The sequence below is a fragment of the Sus scrofa genome, chromosome 5 (genome assembly GCF_000003025.6).
Source record: "Sus scrofa isolate TJ Tabasco breed Duroc chromosome 5, Sscrofa11.1, whole genome shotgun sequence".
Classification (NCBI taxonomy): Eukaryota; Metazoa; Chordata; class Mammalia; order Artiodactyla; family Suidae; genus Sus; species Sus scrofa.
Window position 1 is genome coordinate 12,816,671 of NC_010447.5, and position 21,403 is coordinate 12,838,073.

At 49.9% G+C, this 21,403-nt stretch overlaps 1 protein-coding gene across 5 annotated transcripts in view; it reads right to left on the minus strand.

The window, feature by feature from the left end:
- Positions 1-21,403, minus strand: part of BTBD11 (BTB domain containing 11) — a 316,516-nt gene that overhangs the window by 62,136 nt on the left and 232,977 nt on the right. For 4 of the 5 annotated variants that reach the window (XM_021091555.1, XM_013988219.2, XM_013988218.2 and 1 more), the window contains exon 4: positions 9,051-9,203. In XM_021091555.1, coding sequence (XP_020947214.1) covers positions 9,051-9,203 — 153 coding nt within the window. Of the gene's footprint in view, positions 1-9,050; positions 9,204-9,342; positions 10,358-21,403 lie in introns of those variants that run through there. The other variant, XM_021091556.1, reaches the window with a different exon arrangement.

The following is a 21,403-nucleotide window of genomic DNA, read 5'->3' on the forward strand; positions in this document are numbered from 1 at the left end:
CCTCAAAAGCCTCTTTAGCAAAGACCTCTCTTCTGAGTTGCTCCACACCTGAATCTCACCTGTCTACCTCTGTCTCCATGTTGACACCTTTTTGCATCTGAATCAGTCCAGGAAACATCTGAGCCCATCACTTCTAGGATCACAACATACTTGTAACAGCCCTTTGTACCATTCACTCATTCACCAAGCATTTACTGTGCCTCAGTTATGTGCCAGGCTCTGTGTTAGGCTGCACAATCAAGGAAATTGATTTCTGGCCCAACCCTAAAGAGAGAAGGAAGCCACTGTCTCAGATAAAGTCCAAGCTGTGACTCTTTCTTCTAGAATATCTCCCCAAACCTCTGCTCACTTGGATAAGACCCCACCAATGAGGGGCCATGTGTGCTGCTGCACATGTCCTCCTTCTCTTCTGTTATCTTCTCTTCCTGCTGTGACCCCATCGAAGGTTGCAAAGGCAGCTGGTGATGGACGCCCAACTGCTGTGGGTGAGATTCAGGACTCCAGCCAAGGATGGCCTTCACATCTCACCCTTTAGAGGAACTATAAAACCTAAGTCATCCAGGGGAACTCTGATGGTGAGCCCCCCCACCCCACACCAGCCAGTCAGCCCTGGCTGACTCTTTTCCTGCACCCAGAAGGGATTTAGCCACCATCAGTGACAGAGGGGCCAAGACACACCTGACTTCAGCCTGGGCTACAAACCATATCCCCAAGAGCAGATGAGCACATCTCTTCAAGGTCTTTATTTTTCCTCTCTCTGAGGGGAAGTTGAGGCTACTGTTTTTGGCGATCTGAAGGAGCTGACCTTCTTGGCACACACTTGGGGAGTAAGGCTAACCACAAATATTGAATGTGCATTTACTAGAACACAAGTATGCGACATGGTTTCCATACTACACACCGTTCAATGGTTTACATATATATTATTGTACATAATACTTCCAATAACCTCACGAGGTGGGCGTATTAGTGTCCCTATTCCACAGATACAGAAAGTGGGCCAGAGAGTGAGCAACGTATACAGAAAGAGTAAGGAGCTGAGCCAGAGTTTGAACCCAGGCTTTCAGGCTGCAGGGCCTTCGGTCTGTTTCTTCCCTAATGAGATGATAACGTGAGCACTTAATTCCTGGCATCCTTCCTCTGCTGGCAGAGGCTGACATGGACTCTCTCATCTCCATGGACAACCAGGCGGGCAGCATCGGGCACTCATTTTCAAAACTGAACCCATGATTACTTCTCCGACATTGTCCTTGTCCTGGATTTGTTAGAAGCATCCCTAATTACACACTCCCCCAAGACAGAAACCTCAGCATCAACTGTTAACATAAAAGTTTGATGAGAGGACTGGGAGGTGGACGTACATGCTACCAAGTCCAAAGTCAAGTAAGTTGCCCTCCCATCTGCCCTGCCGTGCGATGGGCTGGATTGTGTCCCCCTCACAATGGAAGTTCTAACCACCCTATCTTGCACCTGTGAAGTCAATGTAGCTTTATTTGGAAATAGTCTTTGCAGATGCGACCAAGTTAAGATGAGGTGGTTACGGTGGGCTCTCATCCAGTATGACTGGTGTCCTTGACAGGAAGATGGACATTTGGACAGAGGAGCAGAGGGAAGACAGCCACATGAAGAAGGAGGCAGAGATTGAAAGGATGCTGTCACAAAAGCCAAAGAGTGCCAGCGGCTCCCAGAAGCTGGAGGGAAAAGGAAGTCTCCCCCTCCAGACACTTGAGAGGGAGCACAGCCCTGCCAACCTTGACTTTGGACTCTAGCCTTCAGAACCATGAGACAATAAATGTCTATTGTTTTAAGCCACTTAGGCTGTGGTACTTTGCTACAGCAGTCCTAGAAAACCAGTCTAATCAGTTTTCTAACTGCCCTCTTTATCTACAAGTCTGGATATGGGTTTCATATCTATCTGTCCAGAGACATTTGAAGTGCAGGTAGCAAATACTCATGTATATACTTCACACAAGGGTGGCACCTCATGCGCTATTCTTTATGGCCCTTTTCACTTATAAATACACCAGGACTAATTTTAAACACTGTGGTAAAGTATATACAACATAACATTTACCATTTTACAATTCTTTTCTTTTTTCCTTTTTTAGGGGCGCACCCATGGCATATAGAAGTTCCCAGGCTCAGGGTCGAATTCAAACCAGCTTATGCCACAGCCACAGCAACACTGGATCCAAGCTGCATCTGGGACCTATGCTGCAGCTTGCAGCAATGCCAGATCCTTAACCCACTGAGTGAAGCCAGAGATCGAGTCCACATTCTCATGGATACTAGTCTGGTTCTTAACCCACTGAGCCACAATAGGAACTCCACTATTTTACCACTTTTTTTTTTTTTCTTTTTTTTTTTTGTCTTTTGAGGGTCACACCCGTGGCATATGGAGATTCCCAGGCTAGGGGTCTAATTGGAACTGTAGCTGCTGGCTTATGCCAGAGCCACAGCAATGCCAGATCCAAGCTGCGTCTGTGACCTACACCACAGCTCACGGCAACACTGGATCCTTAACCCACTAAGTGAGGCCAGAGATGGAACCCACAACCTCATGGTTGCTAGTCGGATTCGTTTCTGCTGAGCCACGATGGGAACTCCTGTTTTACCATTCTTAAGTGCACAGTTCTGTGGCATTAAGTACAAGCACATTGTCATGCAACCAGCACCACCATCCATCTGCAGAACTCTTCCATCTTCCCAAACTGGAACTTGGTACCCATAAACATGAACTCCTTATACCCCCACCCCCCAGCCCACTAGGGCCATCCGTAACACTGCTCACCCCTACATGTGTCCCCAAGTCCTGGGGTGTCTATCGTCTCTGTTTCTCTAGCATCCTTCCCCATCGATCAATCCCCACTGCTCCTGCATCAGTCCGCTGTCAGCATCCCTTACTTAGATCCCTGCAAGAGTTTTTTGACTCCACGCTCCTGCCTGCCTCAGTCCATCCCCCATGCCACCACCAGCCCCTCTTTCTAAAATACACCTTTTTTTTTTGTTTTTTTTTTTTGGTCTTTTTTCTAGGGCCACACCTGCAGCATGTGGAGGTTCCCAGGCTAGGGGTCTAATCGGAGCTGTAGCCACTGGCCTACACCACAGCCACAGTAACACAGGATCCGAGCCGCGTCTGTGACCCACACCACAGCTCACAGCAACACTGGATCCTTAACCCACTGAGCGGGGCCAGGGATTGAACCTGCAACCTCATGTTCCTAGTCAGATTCGTTAATCACTGTGCCACGACGGGAACTCCTAAAATACACCTTTGATGTCACTCCCATACTTAAGCATCTGTGACGGCTCCTACCTCTGCATGATACAGGCAAGTCTTCGGCATGGTGTAAAAGATGGTCCCCGGGCTGAATTTAGCCAAGCTTTCTGTCCTGCATCCAGCCTGGTCCAGGGCCTGGCCCAGAGGATGCGCTCAGAGCATGTTGGTTGAACCCTGTGCTCTCCGTTTGGGTTTGAATTCCTTATGTTTCCTCCAACACACATTCCGACCTTGGCCTTTGCATATGTGGCTCTCTTGGTGTGGACTTGCTTTTCTAATGGCCTTTCCCCCTTTCTCTCCTCTCTTCACTTCCTCTGTCTGATAAATCTGATTATTCTGCAGGATTCAACTCTAACGGTACCTCTTGCATCTCTAACTCTCCCAGACCTAGAGCTTTAACTGCCTTACATTAGAGCATTGACCAGATTTTTCTGTAATTCCTTTGACCTCTCTGCCTGCCTGCCCCCACACCCCAGTCTAGGCCAGCCACGCAGTGGGTGCTCGGTCTGTGTGTCCTGAGTGCAGGGCGGCTTCCACAGCTCGCTTGGCTCCTGGACCCGGCTCCATGGCCTGTCCCTGACACCCTTATGGGAGAGGACAGTTGAACCCCAAAGGGACCCTCCTGGGATCAGGGAGAGGGCATTTTCCGTCTTCCAGGAGGCGCTAATGCACTGATGTCAATGCAGGGGCAGCAGGGGCTCCAGGAGGGTCACCTCCAGGTGCACAGCACGGGTTTAATGTCCGCTGGAGGTGAAGGAGCTGGCATCTCGTGGCTGCACCTTCCTGCCGGCCCAGCCGGAGAGGCCGGGGGAGCTGTGAGGACAAGGGTGCTCAAGGGGAAAGGAGAGAGTGGGTCTGACTCTGGGAGAGGCCGGGGAGCCTTCCAGGGCCCCACGGAGCCAGGCGCAGGGCCCAGGGGCTTGGCCTCTGCAGGTGACCTTCCCAGGGAAAGAAGAGGGAGGCCTAGGTCTGAATTCAGATGTCAGTGTGGACTTGACTGAGGGATACGGCGTGGATGCGGCTCCGGATCTCCCACCCTCCCATCTTCTCCAGAAGCCCCTGGCCAGGACGGCGAGTTTTCCTTTACAGCAGGAGTGTGACACTGCCCCTTCCTCTCCAAGGTCCCAAGATGCTCTGGCCCTCCCTCCTCCGTTCCTCTCCACCCCACACTCTGGTCCGCTTTCTTTGTAACAGTGCTCAGACTTGGCGAGATCATCTTGCTCATCTGTTTGCTGTGGTTTCTTGTCGGCGTCTCCCCAGCAGTGGGTCAGCGTGGGGGCCCTCCAGTTCAGAACAGACCTGGCTCCGCAAAAGGGGGAAGGGACGCGGGGAGAGCCAGCGCCTTTGGCCACCAGGAGCTGGAGTTCCCCTCATCCTCGTGATCCTCTCCTGAAAGGGCCACAGGCGCGGACAGGGACGAGGACCAGCTGCTCCAGCAGCACCAGGCCTGTTTCCTACATGATGGGCAACAGCTGGGTTTCCCCTGACCTGGTATCCCCGGGCCCCACACGGGGTCTGATGGGCCATCAGCACCCCACGTATGCTTGGTACATGAACTCGAACTTGCAGCTGTCATCAGAGGGCTCTGTAAGAGGCTCCAGAATTTCAGTTTAGGTGCTTTAGCGGCATAACCTTTGCCTCAGAACCTAATTTGGCCCAAATCAGAAAAACAGCAAAACCTGTTCACCTCACGAGGTGCTCAGGAGACCTGGGAAGGGTTAAGAGGAGCAGAGCAAGCAGTGGTGCCATTTATTAAATGCGTATGTGACCCCCCTACCCAGGGTCCCCAGGCCATGAAGCAGGTGTCACCCCCACTTTTACAGGGGATGAACCTGGCCCTGTGAGATGGTCAAGGTGACCTGTTAGAACGCAGCAGACCCAGATGAGAGCATCTAGTGTGAAAAGTAACAAAAGAGCAAAGGGAAGACCATAATGATCCAGGTTCCCTGTGTTCCGTCCTGATACTCTTAGCATCTTACCATCTTCAAACTTACCCATGCTGGACAGCTCAAAATCTGGTTTGTATTTAAGAAACACTTCCAAAAAGACGAACCATTTTCTGGACTGAGCCCATTGTCCTAACAACTCTCAATTGCTGTTGGCAGGTGCTGTTTATCAGCCAAGACAGGATTTGAGAACACCCTTCCCTATCATCATTTTAACACAGCCTCGCTCTGGAGCAGAAAATCTGCCTCCTTCAAATATGGGGAAAACAATATTTTCTATGCTTTGCATTTCTGAAATGTTTCAAAACCAACTGTTAATAAGAAAACGTACAAACCCTACTAAGAAAATGTACAAACTCCAGGAGGTATTATTCGCACTTTCCTTTATTCTAACGTCCCTCTTTCCTACTTTCCAAAGAGCAGGAAAAAGAAGAGAAAGGGCTAAGTTTCCCAGGTTTAGAGTATCTGATACGTGAATGAAGGGAGAATAAATGGGTCACCCCTGTCAGCGTACAATCTGCAGCCACATCAAATGGTCTTCCTTGTGTATAAACCCGATCGCCTTGGTGAGGCTTCACTGTAGCAGAATAAAAACAAAAGCAGAGCTCCGGCAGGCCTGGCCAAGGTCACTGTGAAAACCCACACAGCCCTAGTGTCAGACCTGGGCATCCTTGACTCTGCTTGCTCTGTCCCAGCTGCTATGTCCAGGCTGCCTCCTGCTGGGAAGCCATGGCCAGCTGGGAGGTAACTGTATGTGCTAATAGTCACGGACACCGCAGCCGCCCACACCACGACTCAGGTCCTTGCTTCTGTGAGAACGCCAAACTACCCACACTTTTCTAAGGCGGATTATTTGGTGGAGGCGGGGGTGCTCAGCTCTGTCTGACTCAGAGCTAGAAGCCTGCCCAGCCACTTCGAAGATGTGGAGGAGGGTAGAGAGACAAGTCCATTTGCCCAGTCCTCTGTCCTACACCTCATCTGCCTCCCAGAAGCTGGGTGACCTTGGACAAGTTTCATAACTGCAACTAGCTTCAGCCTTCCTGTCTGTAAAATGGGATGGCAAAGTCTGCCTTGTGGAGTTGCTGGGAATGCTACACCATGAAGACAGGTGCGAGGCGTAGGGTCAGTGCCCGATGCCTGGTTCTTGGATATCTGATCAAACGAGACTTCTTTGATGCCATCCCTGAAAACTGGAGACAAGAATTCCTGCTTCACAGTGCACTGAATGTGGCTGGAAAATATATGTATGTTGCCTAGTCTGAAAAATAGGTTTGCTTAAAAACAAAACAAAACAAAACAAACCTGCCTCATCCTATCATGTACCGACTTTAGTTAATGGAACTCATGTTGACTATTTAGGAGACATGTCCAATGGAATACTATATTTTAGCTTACTCTTTGAAGATGATTTCAAAATGATGAAAATTTAGCTGGAACACTCCATTAGAATAGTTTCTACGCACAAATCATCATCCTGGAGACAAAGGAGTCAAGAAGTGAGAGACAAGCGACTAAAAATAGCCTAGAGACGCAAGTGGAACTGACTTCCTTTGTTTCCTTGCTCTTCGTACATCCTGGCAGGTGACCATAATCACGCCCTGAATGGCAGGGCTGAGGCATCAAACTGGACAGACACTGAGACTGAAATCCCTGGTGTGACCGTCAGAACAACACACACGTGGTCACTGGACCATGCAATAAATGCTCTGTGCTGCAGGGGGGCACCGAGATGGACAGAGGCCCTTGGAGCTCATGGTCAGGCTATGGACTTAGGATAAGACATAGAAGTGTCCAGAAGAAGGCTGTCAGCATCCCCCAAGACAGCTGAGTCTAGGTCTAGTGCAGGGACCAGAAAAGTTGGTGATATTGCTGGGTATCTGGGTTTGATTTCTGGTTCCTAACTCTGTCTTCATATCTGTGCAATGCTGGAAGAATTAACCTAACCTTGCTGGACCTTGGTTTCTTCTTCTGTGAAATGGGAAAGCACTACTTTCCCAGATAACAAGAGTATTTGGTTTGAGGCTTAGATGAGACAGGGTTAAGATAAAGCAATACCTAGGTAGGAGCCTCCATTATTTGTGCAGGGATAGTAGAGACGTGAGACAATGCTCACTTATAATGACCATGTCATGAGCGCTTACATCCTTTTAGGGAACTGGGCGGGTCCTTCATATTCACCATCCCGCTTGGTGCTCACGCCAGTCTCCGAGGGGGCTGCTATTATTACGCGCATGTTATGGGTGGGGAACCTGTGATCAAAGAGTTTCCTACGAGCCACAAGGATCTCATCTTTGGCCCCTCCACCTACAAGCTGTCTCACCAACAGCTTCCCAATCTGTCAAATGGGAAGCTTATACTAACCCCAGGAGACTGCTTCAGGAATGAAAGGAGACAAGTAATGAATGCAAGTCTCTTGGTACAATTAACAAGTAGCGCATAGTAGGTGCTCAATAAATGGCTGGGCCCTAGTTTCTCTCCCTGTGACCTGCTGTTATTCTAGGTGACAAGGTGAGTGTAAGGGATGGTGGCACAGCCAGCTTCTGCCCAGACAGAAACCTGACCAGAGTACAACTCAGTGGTTAGAACTGGGGGCCGGGGGTGGGGGTTTGGGCTGCCTGAATTCATATCCCAGCTCCACCACTTACAAGTCCTATGATCTGGGGCATGTTACATAACCTGTCTGTGCCTCAGTTTCCTTATCTGTAGAGTTGACATAATAATAATGCCCACTTCATAGGGCTTGGGGAACATGAGACATGAATTAATCCGTGTAAAGCACTTAGAACAGTGCCCGGCATGTGGTAAGCATTCAGTAAATGCCTGATGACTTCCATCAGGCCCCTGCATGTTCTTGGGCTGCAGTGGGCTATGCTTTATACTGCGAACCCTCCATTTCCTGGCAGGCCCCCAGTCAGATCCTGGAAGGGTGGAAATCTGCCGCCTGGCCACATCATGGACTAGATGAACTTTAGAGGAGAGGGCACTTCTCATCAGGTGGGCTGCAGGGACTTGAAAATGGTGCCAAAGACCATCTGGGCAATAGCACAGAAAGTCAGGAAGACACACACACACACACGTACGCACACACCTACCTCTTGAGTTTCTAGGCTTTCTGCTTTTAGAGCCAGGGTTTGACTCCGCTGAGTAAACGTTCATTTCTTCCACTTTGGATAAAAATGAGCACCCATGCATGGGGTCCCTGAGGGGCCCATGACTAATTCCCACCCCGATGCGGGAGAGACCTGGGTGCAGGTGTGACAAATGGAGGGAGAGGGTGTCCCCATGCGTGTCGTGTGAAAAAACCACAGGCGCACTTCTCTCACCCACCAGGAATTATACTCTGCGTTTGTTAGAAAACTACAGCGACAGCAAAATTTACTCCTAGTGGAGAGAGGGAGAGAAGAGGGTGGCAGGGTTGCAGGGTGGGAAGGAAGGAGGGAGGACGGGGGAGAAAGGAGAGAGAGAAAGAGTGGGAGAAAATAGAAGGAATATGCACAGGCTCTAGGCCACCGGTATCTTGTAATCCAAGAATCAGGAGCATCCCCAGGTAGCCTTGCTCCTCGTCCTCCTCCATCCCTGCACCCTGAAGGACCTGCTTATTGTGAAGCCCACGTCTGTCCTTCAAACCAGCGGAGCCTCGATCTCAGCGATGGCAACGTGTGCCCGCGCACACCGCCCTGCGGGCCTTGGCTGCGAGGGCTGGGCACTACCAGCCGCGAGTGCCGCGGGCGGCGCTCCCCGCACCGGGACGCGGGCTGGGTGTGCGCGACGGGCGCCCTCCCTGCTCCCCCCGCAGCCCCCAGCTTCCCCGCCCGCCTCCCTACCTGAGCTGGCGCGGCTCGCAGTCCACGCCGGGCAGCAGCAGCCGGGCGGCCTGGCGGACGTCGTCGCTGTCCATGGAGAAGCTGCGGCGGTGGCCGGCGTGCGCCACGGCCACCCGGATCCACTCCATCAGCGGCGGCAGCACGAGGAAGGGCCTGCGGCGGGGGAGGGACCGGAGACGCGTTAGGGCGGCCGCGGCGGGGGCTGCCGGCTCAGCCCCTCCCCTCGCCTTCTTCCCTCCCCCCCACCCCCTTTTCCCCGGAGACCCTGCCTCTGCATTCAAAGTGCGAGAACCTTTGCAGACATCCGGACCGCACCGGTGAGCTCGGGGCAGGCTCTCCCGAGTCTTTGGGCCTCAGTTTCCTCATCTGCAAAACGGGGATAAAGTGCCTGAAAGGATACGATGGGTCTTCAGTGAGTGGACTCTCCCTCGGCGATCATATAAAGGAGATGACTCACACAAAGCAAAAGCACAGGGTCGGGTGCTTAGCAGAAAATCCAATAAACTCCTGGGGTTATCAGGACTTGGGCCCCCACGCTGGGCCCCCGTTTTGGAGCGTCCTCCAACTCTCCCTTCCCAAACCCCTAGCTGCTCCCTATCATCCTTCTGGAGCTCGCCCAGGCCTCAGCTCCGCAAGCACCAGGCTGCCGGCAGGCTTTAGCATCTGGAAACCAGCAGCCTTCCGGGAGAGCCTGGCCCGGCAGCCCGGAACAGCCAGCAAAGTGCAGGGAGGAGGGGGCGGCGCTTTGGGGCCTTGGCCACACCCCTGAGGCTCCGTGAACCTCAGGTTCCCCACCTGCTAAAGGGATCACAGTAGGGGGTGCAGCTTGCAGCAAGAATTGGCTGAGATGCATAACATAAGAAAGGGAATGTATGTATATGTGTGACTGGATCGCTTTGCTCTACAGCCGAAATAGGCACAACATTGTCAATCAACTAAATTCTACGGAAATGGAAAAAATTAACTGAGATAATGCCTATGGCTGAACTATAATTTTCCAAGTGTAATACACTCGTGCCATCTTCCTATTTCTTCCAGTGATTATTATAAACTCCATCCTCACATTAGGGAGCTTTCGGAAAATACTAACATTTGAGTCCTATCCCAGGGATTCTGGTTTAATTCATCAAGAACCTGGATAGACATTTTTAAAACCCATGTGAACTTAATGTGCATCAGAATTATCTGGATGGCTTGTTAAATGCAGATTGCTGGCCCCCACCCCCAGAGAGTCTGAGTCAGTAGATCCGGGGAGGTGGCCAAGAATTTGCATTTCAAATGAGTTCAGGGGCGATGCTGATGCTGCTGGCTGGGGGCACACTAAAAGAACTTAATGTACTGTAACGGGGCCTGGGAATCCTCCTGGTTTTGCGTGCGTGGTGTGGTGTGGTCGGTGTGTTGTGTGTTGGTGGTGTGGTACAGTGATGGATGGTGAATAGGGGAGGAAAAAAAAAAAAAAAAAAAAAAAAAAAAAAAAAAAAAAAAAAAAAAAAAAAAACTGTGTGTGTGGAGAGAGAGAGAGAGAGAGAGAGAGAGAGAGAGAGAGAGAGAATGAAGATTCCCTTATCTTCAGTGATGCTGGTTGAGTGGGGTCCATGAATATCATTTCAATAAGCAGTCCCCCGATAGTGATTTAGGTAGATCAAGGGCCACACTTTGAGAAATGCACAGTATCGATCAAAAAGATTCCCTACATTCAGTATGGCTATGAGCGGGTGAGGCACATGGGATCTCTAGCGTGCACAATTTAAAAAAGGCCAGATCATGCCAATGTGTTCTAGCAGCTCTCCTGCCTCCCCCTGGCCCTGACGCTGCCATTCAGCCCAGCAGAGCTGCCCCAGGGGACAGGAGAAAAAAAGAGGGTGGTAAATAAAGGGTTCATCTACCCCGGGCAGCAGCCCTTCAGAGTATGTAGATGTCATGAGCTTCCACCATGTTTTTGGTGAATGCAAAACCTATTTACCTAATGTTAATATTCAACAGCTTTTACATTCATCTCATTAATCCCATCCGTGATCTCATCTAAATGCTTAGGACCAACCTATAAGCTAGAGATGATTATGCCCACTTTCTAGATCAGAAGAATGAAGTTTATCGAGGTTAAGTAACACGCCCTGGATCACAAGGTTAGCAGGGAGAGCTGAGCCGGGAGTTAGATCCAAGACATGTGACTACAGAACCCAGGAGCCGTAACCCCATGTGACACCAATGGTCTCTTGTCCAATTTCCCAGCATGCACTTGCTACCCCAGGCAAGCCAGGCTGGTTACGGACTTTTTGATGGCATGCCATTTTCATTCCTGCTCAATCCCCCCTCTGTAATACTGTCTCCAGCCCTTTAAAAATCCACACCTCACTCAGCCTTCAAGCACAGTTCACATCCCCCCTCTCCCTAAACATTTCTCCTGAGGACTCCTCCTAGCTCGGACCCCACCCATGGAAGCCCCCACCCCAGTGGCCTTATTCCCTGGCCTTGCAGATGCCCCATTAGAGTGTTAACTCCACAGGGCAGGGACCTGGGGCTGCTGGGTTCACTGATCCAACCCCAGCCCCAGTCCCAGAACAGAGCCTGGCAGGCTGTGGGCACTTAATAAATAAAGTGTTCATGAAAAGGACTAAGCTTTATCAATTCCTCACTGGGAGAAAGAGAGAAAATCAAGTTTCTGGATGCAGGGACCTGTGGGGCAGGCTCCCAGGGAATTTCTGCCCAGATCCGCCTGCTGCTTAGGTTGTCGTGCTCATTTTCTCATTCCCTCCATCACCTAAACTGAATCAGGCACTCAATAAACACACACGGACTTGAAATTGAATTGGACTCTACAGTCTCAGGTGAGCAGGACTTATTTTTGTCACCATATCTCCATCACCACTGAAACCGGCTCTGGGTGCTCAGAGAACACCCCTCGGGGTTGTCATTTCAGAGGCAGCACCCCTACGCCATCGCCAAGCCTCTCCTTTGCTCAGCGCCCCCGAAGCAGAGCCTGCAACTCCAATCCCCGAGGGGCTGCGTCTCTGGCACAGACTGCCCTTCAGCGGCTGCCTTTCCTGTTAGATGCTGAGGCCCGGGGCACACAGCCCGCTTCTGATGAATGCTGAAGACGAGACAAAGAGCCTCGACCGCCTTCAAAATGACACCTTTCCCAAGACAGCCGGCGAGCACCAGCATAAGAAACCTTGAACCCCAGGATTCCAGCCTCCTCTGGAATTTTCTGTGTACTTGTTCTCGCCTTTCAACATTTTCTTCTTTCTGTCACTCTGACCTCAGTGGTTTTTAAGCTCATGAGTTCTTTGGCAGCAACTCATTTAAAAATCTCCTTATCTTGTCTCCTCAGAGGGAAAGAAAAAAAAAATCATATTATTTGTGGTGTTTTTTGGAGGAGTTGGAGATGGGAAAGAATCCTAGGGCCTTGAGGTAAGAAGAGGGTGGAGAATGCTGAGGGAAAAAGCCTCCTTCTCCTGACACGGTTTTTAAGAAAACCATGTTTTACAGGCTACTGACTTTGAAGTTGTCTATAGGCACCAAAACCTAGAGGAGGCCCGAGGAGCTCATGGCTTTGGGAAGTGGATTCAACCTTGGAATCGTGAGGGTGGGGTGGGGAGAGCGTGTGAGAATTGCCAAGGCCCCGATTTTACCCCCGAGTTTTGGTTCAACAGGTCCGGGGGGCCTGGGCATCTGCATTCTAAATAAGTTCCTTTGGGAATTCTGGAGCAAGCCAAATTTAATAACCCCCGATGAAGTGGCTTGAGGTAACCAGAGCAGGGGCAGGGTGGGGGTGGGGGCGGCACAGTCGATCAAACAGGACTGGGGGCTCCAAAATCATTGCTACCACGTTTGAAGAAAAGGTTTGTGAGGGTGGGCCCAGAGGTTCTAGAAGGGAAGAGAAAGCCGTGATGGGTTCTTACAGGGTCAGGAGAGCATGTCAGCTTAGGAAGGTTGTTGAGCCCAGACTCAAGGAGGATGTAGACGGGTGGGGCCTCTCTGAAGTGGTGAGAGGAGAGTTGGTGACGAGCGTGACAGTCCAGCATGGAAAGGAGTCTCCCTGGGTGGGGTGGGTGCAAAGCGGGAGGGGGAGGTGTGTGGGAGAGGCCTGGTTTGTTCAGAAGTTTGCAGAACTCATATCCAGTCCTAAATCTGCCCAGAGCTCACAGCAGGCCCCTGGTTCTGGTCTTGGACATCTGGGCCCCTGTGTCTCATCTATGAAGTGGGTGGGCTTAGATCAGAGGGTCTATTCAGGGGTTGGCAAACCTTTTCTGTAAAGGGCCAGCTTGTAAATAGGCTTTATGGGCCATGCAGGTTCGGCCGCAACCACGCAACTTCGCTGTTGCGGTGAGAAAGCGGCCAGAGACATAATGATAGAACCAGCTATGTGCCAGGAAAACTTGATTCATGAAATTAGATGGTGGGTCACAGCTGGCCACCTCTGGGTCTGTTTGATTCCTCCCTACTCTAAAATTCTTTGATTCTATCGAAGCAGTCAGCTGCCTGGGGGCTTAGGGTGAGTCCAGGGTATGGATCAGGGAAGATGGCAGGAAGCACGTGAAGGTCCTGATGGTGGGCATGGAGAGCTTTGGAGAGCCAGAAAATAGGGCTGTCCCACAAAAAGGTCGGGGTTGGGTTGGGGGCACATGGAGCTACAGGCGTATTCAGAGGTACCTTCAAGGATAAAACCCCAACCGGGCCATGGGTGTGTAATGGCTGAAATGCTATCTATTAATGTCATCTAGTCATCCAACAATCCTTTAGGGAGCACCCATATTGCAGGCCTGCTTCCAGGGTCTGGACATAGAGTGGAGAGTGGGACACAGCTACCTCCTCACAGGGCTAACCTTCTAACAGAGGGACAGACAGAAACCCATAAGCCAACAAGAAGTAAAGCAATTACAAACTGATCATGGTGCTGCGATAAAGAATAATCAGGGTTGAGGTGGTGTGGTGGGAAGGCCTCTCTGAGGAGGGACAAGCCTCTGATATGTGAAGGATTGGCCAGATGTGCATGTGTGTGTAAGACATGGATGGCCCAGGCAGCAGTAATAGGCTATGCAAAGGCCCTGTGGCAGAAAAGACCTTTACAGCTCACCAAGGGCTTTCACATGCATCATGTCTTTGATCTTCTAGGACAGATGGGGTAATGAGGAAGAAGATGAAGGAAGGGGCCGCAAGCCAAGGAATACAGCTTTGGGAGCTGGAAATGGGGAGGAAGACTCCGGAGGAGCCAGAAGAAAACAGCCTACTGACATCTTGATTTTGACCCAGTAAAAATGATTTTGGACTACCGACTTCTAGAACTGCAAGAGAATAAATGTGTGTTGTTGTCTCTTACCAAGTTTGTGACAATCTGTCACGGTAGCCACAGGGGACTAAGCCAGGGTATTGATGGGGTCACTGCAGGTTAGGTTGGGGGACATGGTGGTGGAGACTGTGAGTCAAGTATTAAAACTGGAGCAAGGGCATCCACGGGGCTCTGGAATGATCTCAGACACCTAAACTGCCTGGCCCCTGAGGCCCAAGACAATACTTGTTGATCTGGGCTGAACTGTGTCTGCCTCCAAATTCCTATGTTGAAGCCCAAACCCCTAGAACCTCAGAATGTAACTGTATTAAAATGAGGCCATTAGGGCGGGCCCTAATTCACTATGACTGGTGTCCTGATAATAAGAGGAGACTGGGACACACAGAGAGACACCGAGGGACACCCAAAATGCGGCAAGAGGGCAGCTGTCTGCAAGCCAAGGAGAGAGCCCTAGGGAAAAATCAAACCTGCAGACACTTGGATCTTGGAGATCCAGCCTCCAGCACTGTGAGAAAATAAAGTTCATTTGGGAGTTCCTGTCATGGCGCAGTGGTTGACGAACCTGACTAGGAACCATGAGGTTGTGGGTTCGGTCCCTGGCCTTGCTCAGTGGGTTAAGGATCCAGTGTTGCCGTGAGCTGTGGTGTAGGTCGCAGACTCGGCTCGGATCCTGCATTGCTGTGGCTCTGGCGTAGGCAGTGGCTACAGCTCCGATTGAACCCCTAGCCTGGGAACCTCCGTATGCCGTGGGAGCAGCCCAAGAAATGGCAAAAAAACAATAAATAAATAAATAAATAAAGTTCATTTGCTCAAGCCACCTAATCTGGGTTAATTTGCTATGGAGGCCCAAGCAGCTAAGACGCCTATGGTTTGACTTAAATTTTGCCCTGCCCTTGAGGTTCTGGCCTGTAGTAGAGGAACTTCCACTGGAAGCTCACACTCTTTAGAGAGCTGATGGTTTTGCCTCATTTCCTTCAACCGAGTGACCATAGTGGATGATTTCAAAGCCATCTGGAGGCTGTGCCATGCGGAGGTTAGAAGTTTGGGCTTTGGAGACAGGCTAAGAGCTGGATTCCAGTTCTACCTTCAAGCTGAATGACCTTGAATAAAGTACAGTTGTCCTTAGGTATCCACAGGGAATTTTTTCTAGGACTCCCATGGGTTCCAAAATGCTCAGGTCCCTGACGGAAAAGGTCTCTGTACAGTTGGCCCTCTGTACTTGTGGGTTCTGCATCTGCAGATTCAACCAACCATGGAAGACTGACTGCATTTCAATGGCGGTGCCTCCGTTCTCACCAGGAAAATGAGGATAATAACAGTACTTACTGCAGAGGGTCTGGTTGGTTGAATCACGCCCCCCCAAATGTCACATCCTAAGCCCCAGAACCTGTTAATGTTTTTTGTTTTATTTATTTATTTTTTTAATGGCCTCGCCCTTAGCATATGGAAGTTCTAGGCCAGGGTTGAATCTGAGGTGAAGCTGCAACCTACACCACAGCTGTAGCAATGCCAGATCCTTAGACCCACTGCACCGGCTGGGGATTGAACCTGCTCCTCTGCAGCGACCTGAGCTACTGCAGTCAGATTCTTAACGTATTGAGCCACAGCGGAACTCCAAACTGGACAATATTATTTGATGAAATGGACTTTGCGCATGGATGATGTTAAGGCATTATCAGGTGGGCCGAAATGAAGAGGAGGCAAGAAGGTCAAAGGAGGGAGGAGATGTGGCAAGAGGAGCAAGAAGCTGGACCAATGCAAGGAAGGGGCCATGAGCCAAGGAACACAGGCGACCTCCTGACACTGGAAAAGACAAGCAAATAGATCCTCCCCTGGAGCCTCTAGAAAAACCCCTGCTCTGCTGACAGCTTATTGTTAGCCTAGTGAGACTGATGTCACACTGCTGACCTCAGACTGGAAGATAATCAATTGGTGTTGTTTTAAGCCTCCATGTTTGTGGCAATTTTTAACATCAGCCACAGGAAATGAATAGAGGGTTATAGTAAGAATTGAATGGGATGATGTACCCATAGCCTGATGCCCAGTACCAAGAAAGTGCTTGTTACTGGCAGCTGTCATCCTCATCATTGCTAACCTTGCTTTTAGCATCACTCAATCTTCTCTTTGCCAGGTGGAGGAAAAGGCCTTGCTACACAGAATGATGCTCCCATCTTCTCTTTGCCGATTGAAGCAAACCTCTGCAGTTTTGTGGCCCTGACTTTTCACGTTTGTTATTTGTTGAGTCTTTCTTAGTCTGGAGAGGAATTTAGATGTTTGACTGTGGTTTGGGAAGCGCATGATTTCAGAGACACACAGGGAGTGAAGAACAAGCAGCAGAATGGAGAGTAGACAGTATCCAGTGCTGGTTTCTATAGCAATAGTCACTGCATTTGTGGGACCAAAGCTAGGGAGATGGCAGAGGTCAGAGGGGACCATGGCTTGTTACTATAGTGACAGCCCTACTGTGCAAAGTATGATGGGCTTGCCGGAAAGGGTGCTTCCTGCAGACAGCCCAGAATGGGAGGAGGCAAGGGTGAGGGCTAGGTCAGAGCTTCTCAAATATTAATGAGCATATGAATAGTCTGGCATCTTTTTAAAATGCAGATTCTAATTCAGTGGATCTGGGGCAGGACCTGAGCTTCTGTATTTCTAACATGTTCCCTGGCAATGATGCCGCTGCCAATTTATCGACCACGTTTAAATAACCAGGCCCCAGAGAGTGTTATGACTCAAGCCAGAAACCAGGGATGGTGAATTCTGTTACTGTGTTTTTAGGGGGAGAAGGTGAGGCCAGGGGAGACAGAGCTATAAGAGTGGCAAGAGGCCCAGGAGACGGAAAGGAAGACAGAGCTTGTTTGTACTTGGATTTCTTTCTTTTTTTTGTGTGTGTGTGTTTTTGCTATTTCTTTTGGGCCGCTCCCGCGGCATATGGAGGTTCCCAGGCTAGGGGTCGAATCAGAGCTGTAGCCACTGGCCTATGCCAGAGCCACAGCAGCGCAGGATCCGAGCCGCGTCTGCAACCTACACCACAGCTCACGGCAACACCAGATCCTCAACCCACTGAGCAAGGGCAGGGATCGAACCCGAAACCTCATGGTTCCCAGTCGGATTCGTTAACCACTGCGCCACGACGGGAACTCCTGTACCTGGATCTCTTGATTAAAGCTGGGGCTGTTGGATTGGCTGAACCTAGATCCCAAACCTGCACCAAGCTGTAGGGAAGCTGAAAGAGCAAATGTTTGGTGATTCCAGTTTTTACTGGGGGAGCTGGGTTCTGCTCCCACCAGAATTCTCCTTTAGTTTTCCAACAATCTGAAGAAACACAACCTTAGAGAAATGCAAATCAAAGCTACAATGAGGTACTACCTCACACTGGTCAGAATGGCCATCATTACAAGTCTACAAATAATAAATGCTGGACAGGGTGTGGAGAAAAGGGAACCCTCCTACTCTGTGGGTAGGAATGTAGATTGGTCAGCCCCTATGGAAAACAGTATGGGGGTTCCTCAAAAAACAAAAAATAGAACTACCATGGGATCCAGCAATCCCACTCCTGGGCATATATCTACAATTCAAAAAGATTCATGCGCCCCTGAGTTTGCTGCAGCGTTATTTGCAATAGCCAAGACATGGAAACAACCTAAATGTCCATCAACAGACGAATGGATTAAGAAAATATGGTACGTATACACAATGAAATACTTTTCAGCCATAAAAATACTACTCTGTCTGCAACCTACACCACAGCTCATGACAGTGCCGGATCCTTAACCCAATGAGCAGGGCCAGGGATTGAAATAATGCCATTGGCAGCATAGAGATTTTCATACTAAGTGAGGTAAGTCAGAAAGAGAAAGACAGACCACAGGATATCACATATATGTGGAATGGAAAATATGACACAAATGAACTTATCTATGAAGCAGAAACAGACTCATAGACATAAAATAAACTATGTTTACCAAAGAGGAAAGAGGATGGAAAGATAAATTAGTAGGAGTTTGGGATTAGCGGATACAAAGTACCACATATAAAAAGATAAAACAACAAGGTCCTACTGTATAGCACAGGGAACAATATTCAATATCCTGTGATAAAGCAATATGGAAAAGAAATGAGCATCTGTGTATATGTATGACTGCATCACTTTGCTGTCCAGCAGAAATTAACATGACATTGTAAAGCAACTATATTTATTTATTTTTAAAAAAATTTTAAAAAATTTTGTCTTTTTGCCTTTTCTTGAGCTGCTCCCATGGCTATGGAAGTTCCCAGGCTAGGGTCTAATCGGAATTATAGCCACTGGCCTATGCCAGAGCCACAGCAACCCAGGATCTGAGTCACGTCTGCAACCCACACCACAGCTCATGGCAACGCTGGTCGTTAACCCACTGAACAAAGGCAGGGATTGAACCCGCAACCTCATGGTTCCTAGTCGGATTTGTTAACCACTGCGCCATGATAGGAACTCCGTAAATCAATTATACTTTAATAAAAAGAGAAAGAAACACAATCTTTCAGACTTGGGGAGTCCATACCAAACCAAGGGCCCATCCCATTTTCTGACAGGTGTTTTGTATTCAGGATAGTATTTGGCATCACCCTGGAAAAATAAAGCCTTGAAAAATATACTTTGTGATGGTAAATTTTAACTGTCAACTTGGCTATGGTCAAACACATATTGCCCAGATATGTAGTCTGGATGTTGCCAGATGGTGAAAGCATTTTTTAGATAAGATGGACAATTAAATTGGCAGACATCGAGGAAAACAGTTTATCCTCCATAAGGTGGGTAGGCCTCATCTAATCAGTGGAGACATGAAGAGAAAAAAGATTGGTCTTCTTGGAAGAGCAGGGAGCCTGCAAGCTCATTGCTTCATTCCCCTCCCCTGTCTTTTGTCTTTTTAGGGCCGCACCTGCGGCATATGGAAGTTCCCAGGCCAGGGGTCCAATTAGAGCTGAAGCTGCCAGCCTACGCCACAGCCACAGCAACAGGGTATCTGAGCCACATCTGCAGCCTACACCACAGCTCATGACAATGCCAGATCCTTAACCCACTGAGCAAGGCCAGGGATCGAACCCCCGTCCTCATGGATGCTAGTCGGGTTTGCTAACCGCAGAGCCACAATGGGAATTCCCTCATTGCCTTCAGATCTGAGCTGCAATAATGGCTCTTCCCTGGGTGGGTCATATGCACATCGTATTGGTTGTTTTTCTCTGGAAAACCCTGACTAATACACACCTTCAACAGGTGCCATGGGACTCAATGGCGTGCAGAGAGGCAGCCTCTCTTTCTATGCTGATCCCACCACCTCAGCATCCTGCACAACTGGCCGGGGCAGGGAGGAAGCCCAGGAGTTGAATCACACAGAGCACCACTTCCCAGCATCCCAAGTGTGTGCACACACCACTCGGGAACTGAAACAAAGGTGTCGGGGGCAGGAGAGGACCAATGATTTTAGGGAAGAGTAAGCCATTCTGTGCCAAAAGGACAAGTCCCTTGCTATGGGAACGTCCCCTCCACTAATGGGTGATTATACAAATCTCCTGAAGTGGGACAAGTGCCAAGAGGTTGGGACAGGGGGTGATTTCTGCTAATGGCACCAGCCGGCACGTGCTATGGATCCCCCTACCTTCTCTGGCTTTCCTGTCACACATTCTCAAGAAGGTGAGTTAGAGGTTGAGGGTGGATGGTGTGCTGAGGTGCAAGCAGGTTCTGGCCCAGCAAAAATGAGACACAAATCTTAACAATTTCCTGGCTGTAGACAGACAGCTGCCCCTCCCCCAGCCTTCACCTTCCCTCCCATCCTGGGGAGGGAGGCTTCCTCCTCCACCCCCGCCCTCTGCTTCCTTGGGGATGTGGCCCCATCGCTTCTCTCCCTGCGGTTCTGTAACTCAACCTCCTTCACCTCCTCTCTGTACTTCTCCATCAGTACTGATGCACTCACCATGCTCCCGTCTCTCACAATTTCAATGGGAGAGAAGCAAAAATGATGAAGAGTAAGAGTTCACAGTCCTGGAATTTCAATCGGGGCACTCTATCTAGTTTTCCATCCTTGGCCCAAGGAGTTCAAAATCACCTAGGTAACTGGTTAAAGTGCATACTCCTGAGTTCCTGCCGTTCACTGGATGTATTAGTTTCCTGCGGCTGCTATAACAAATGACCATAAACTTGGTGGCTTAAAAGTAAGGAACTTATTCTCTCCAGGTGCTGGGGGCCAGAAGTCCAAAATCAAGGTGTCCCAGGGTTGTGCTCCCTTCAGGGAACCTGGGGGAGAGCCCATTCTGTGCCTCTTCCAGCTTTTAGTGGCTGCTGGCATCCCTTGGCTTGTGGCCACATCACTCCCATCTCTGCCTCTGTGTTCACATCACCTTTTACTCATCCGTGTGTATCAGTCTCCCTTGTCTTATAAGGACACTTGTGATTGGATTTAGGGTCCACCCAGATAATGCAGGATAATCTCGCCATATCAAGACCCTTAACTGAAACACAGCTGCAAAGACCCTTCTTCTTTTTTTTCTTTTTAGGGCCGCACCTGCAGCATATGGAAGTTCCCAGGCCAGGGTCGAACTGGAGCTGCAGCTGCCGGCCCACACCACAGCCATAGCAATGCCGGATCCGAGCCATGTCTGCAACCTACATTGTAGCTTGTGGCAATGCCAGATCCTTAACCCACCAATTTAGGCCAGGGATTGAGCCCGCATCCTCATGGATACTAGTCAGGTTCTTAACCTACTGAGCTGCAATGGGAACTCTGACCCTTCTTTATAAAATAACATTTATTGATTTCAGGGGACCAGTTATCTTTGGGGGCCATTATTCAGGCTACTATACTTGGCATCTGCATCCAGCCTATTCTCTGCTGGGGTTTCCAATGACTACCTGAGGCCAAGGCCCTAAGGTCTAGAGACGGCAGCTCTGAGCTGCAGGTGCTTGGCAAGCCCAAGGGCCTTCCTCACACACCTCGTGGGGATCAGAGATCCGCCTGCACTGCTCATCTCTACACCATTGGCTACAGCACAGCTGAGCCTGGCCAAGGGCTGCAGAGACCTCTGTGGCGGG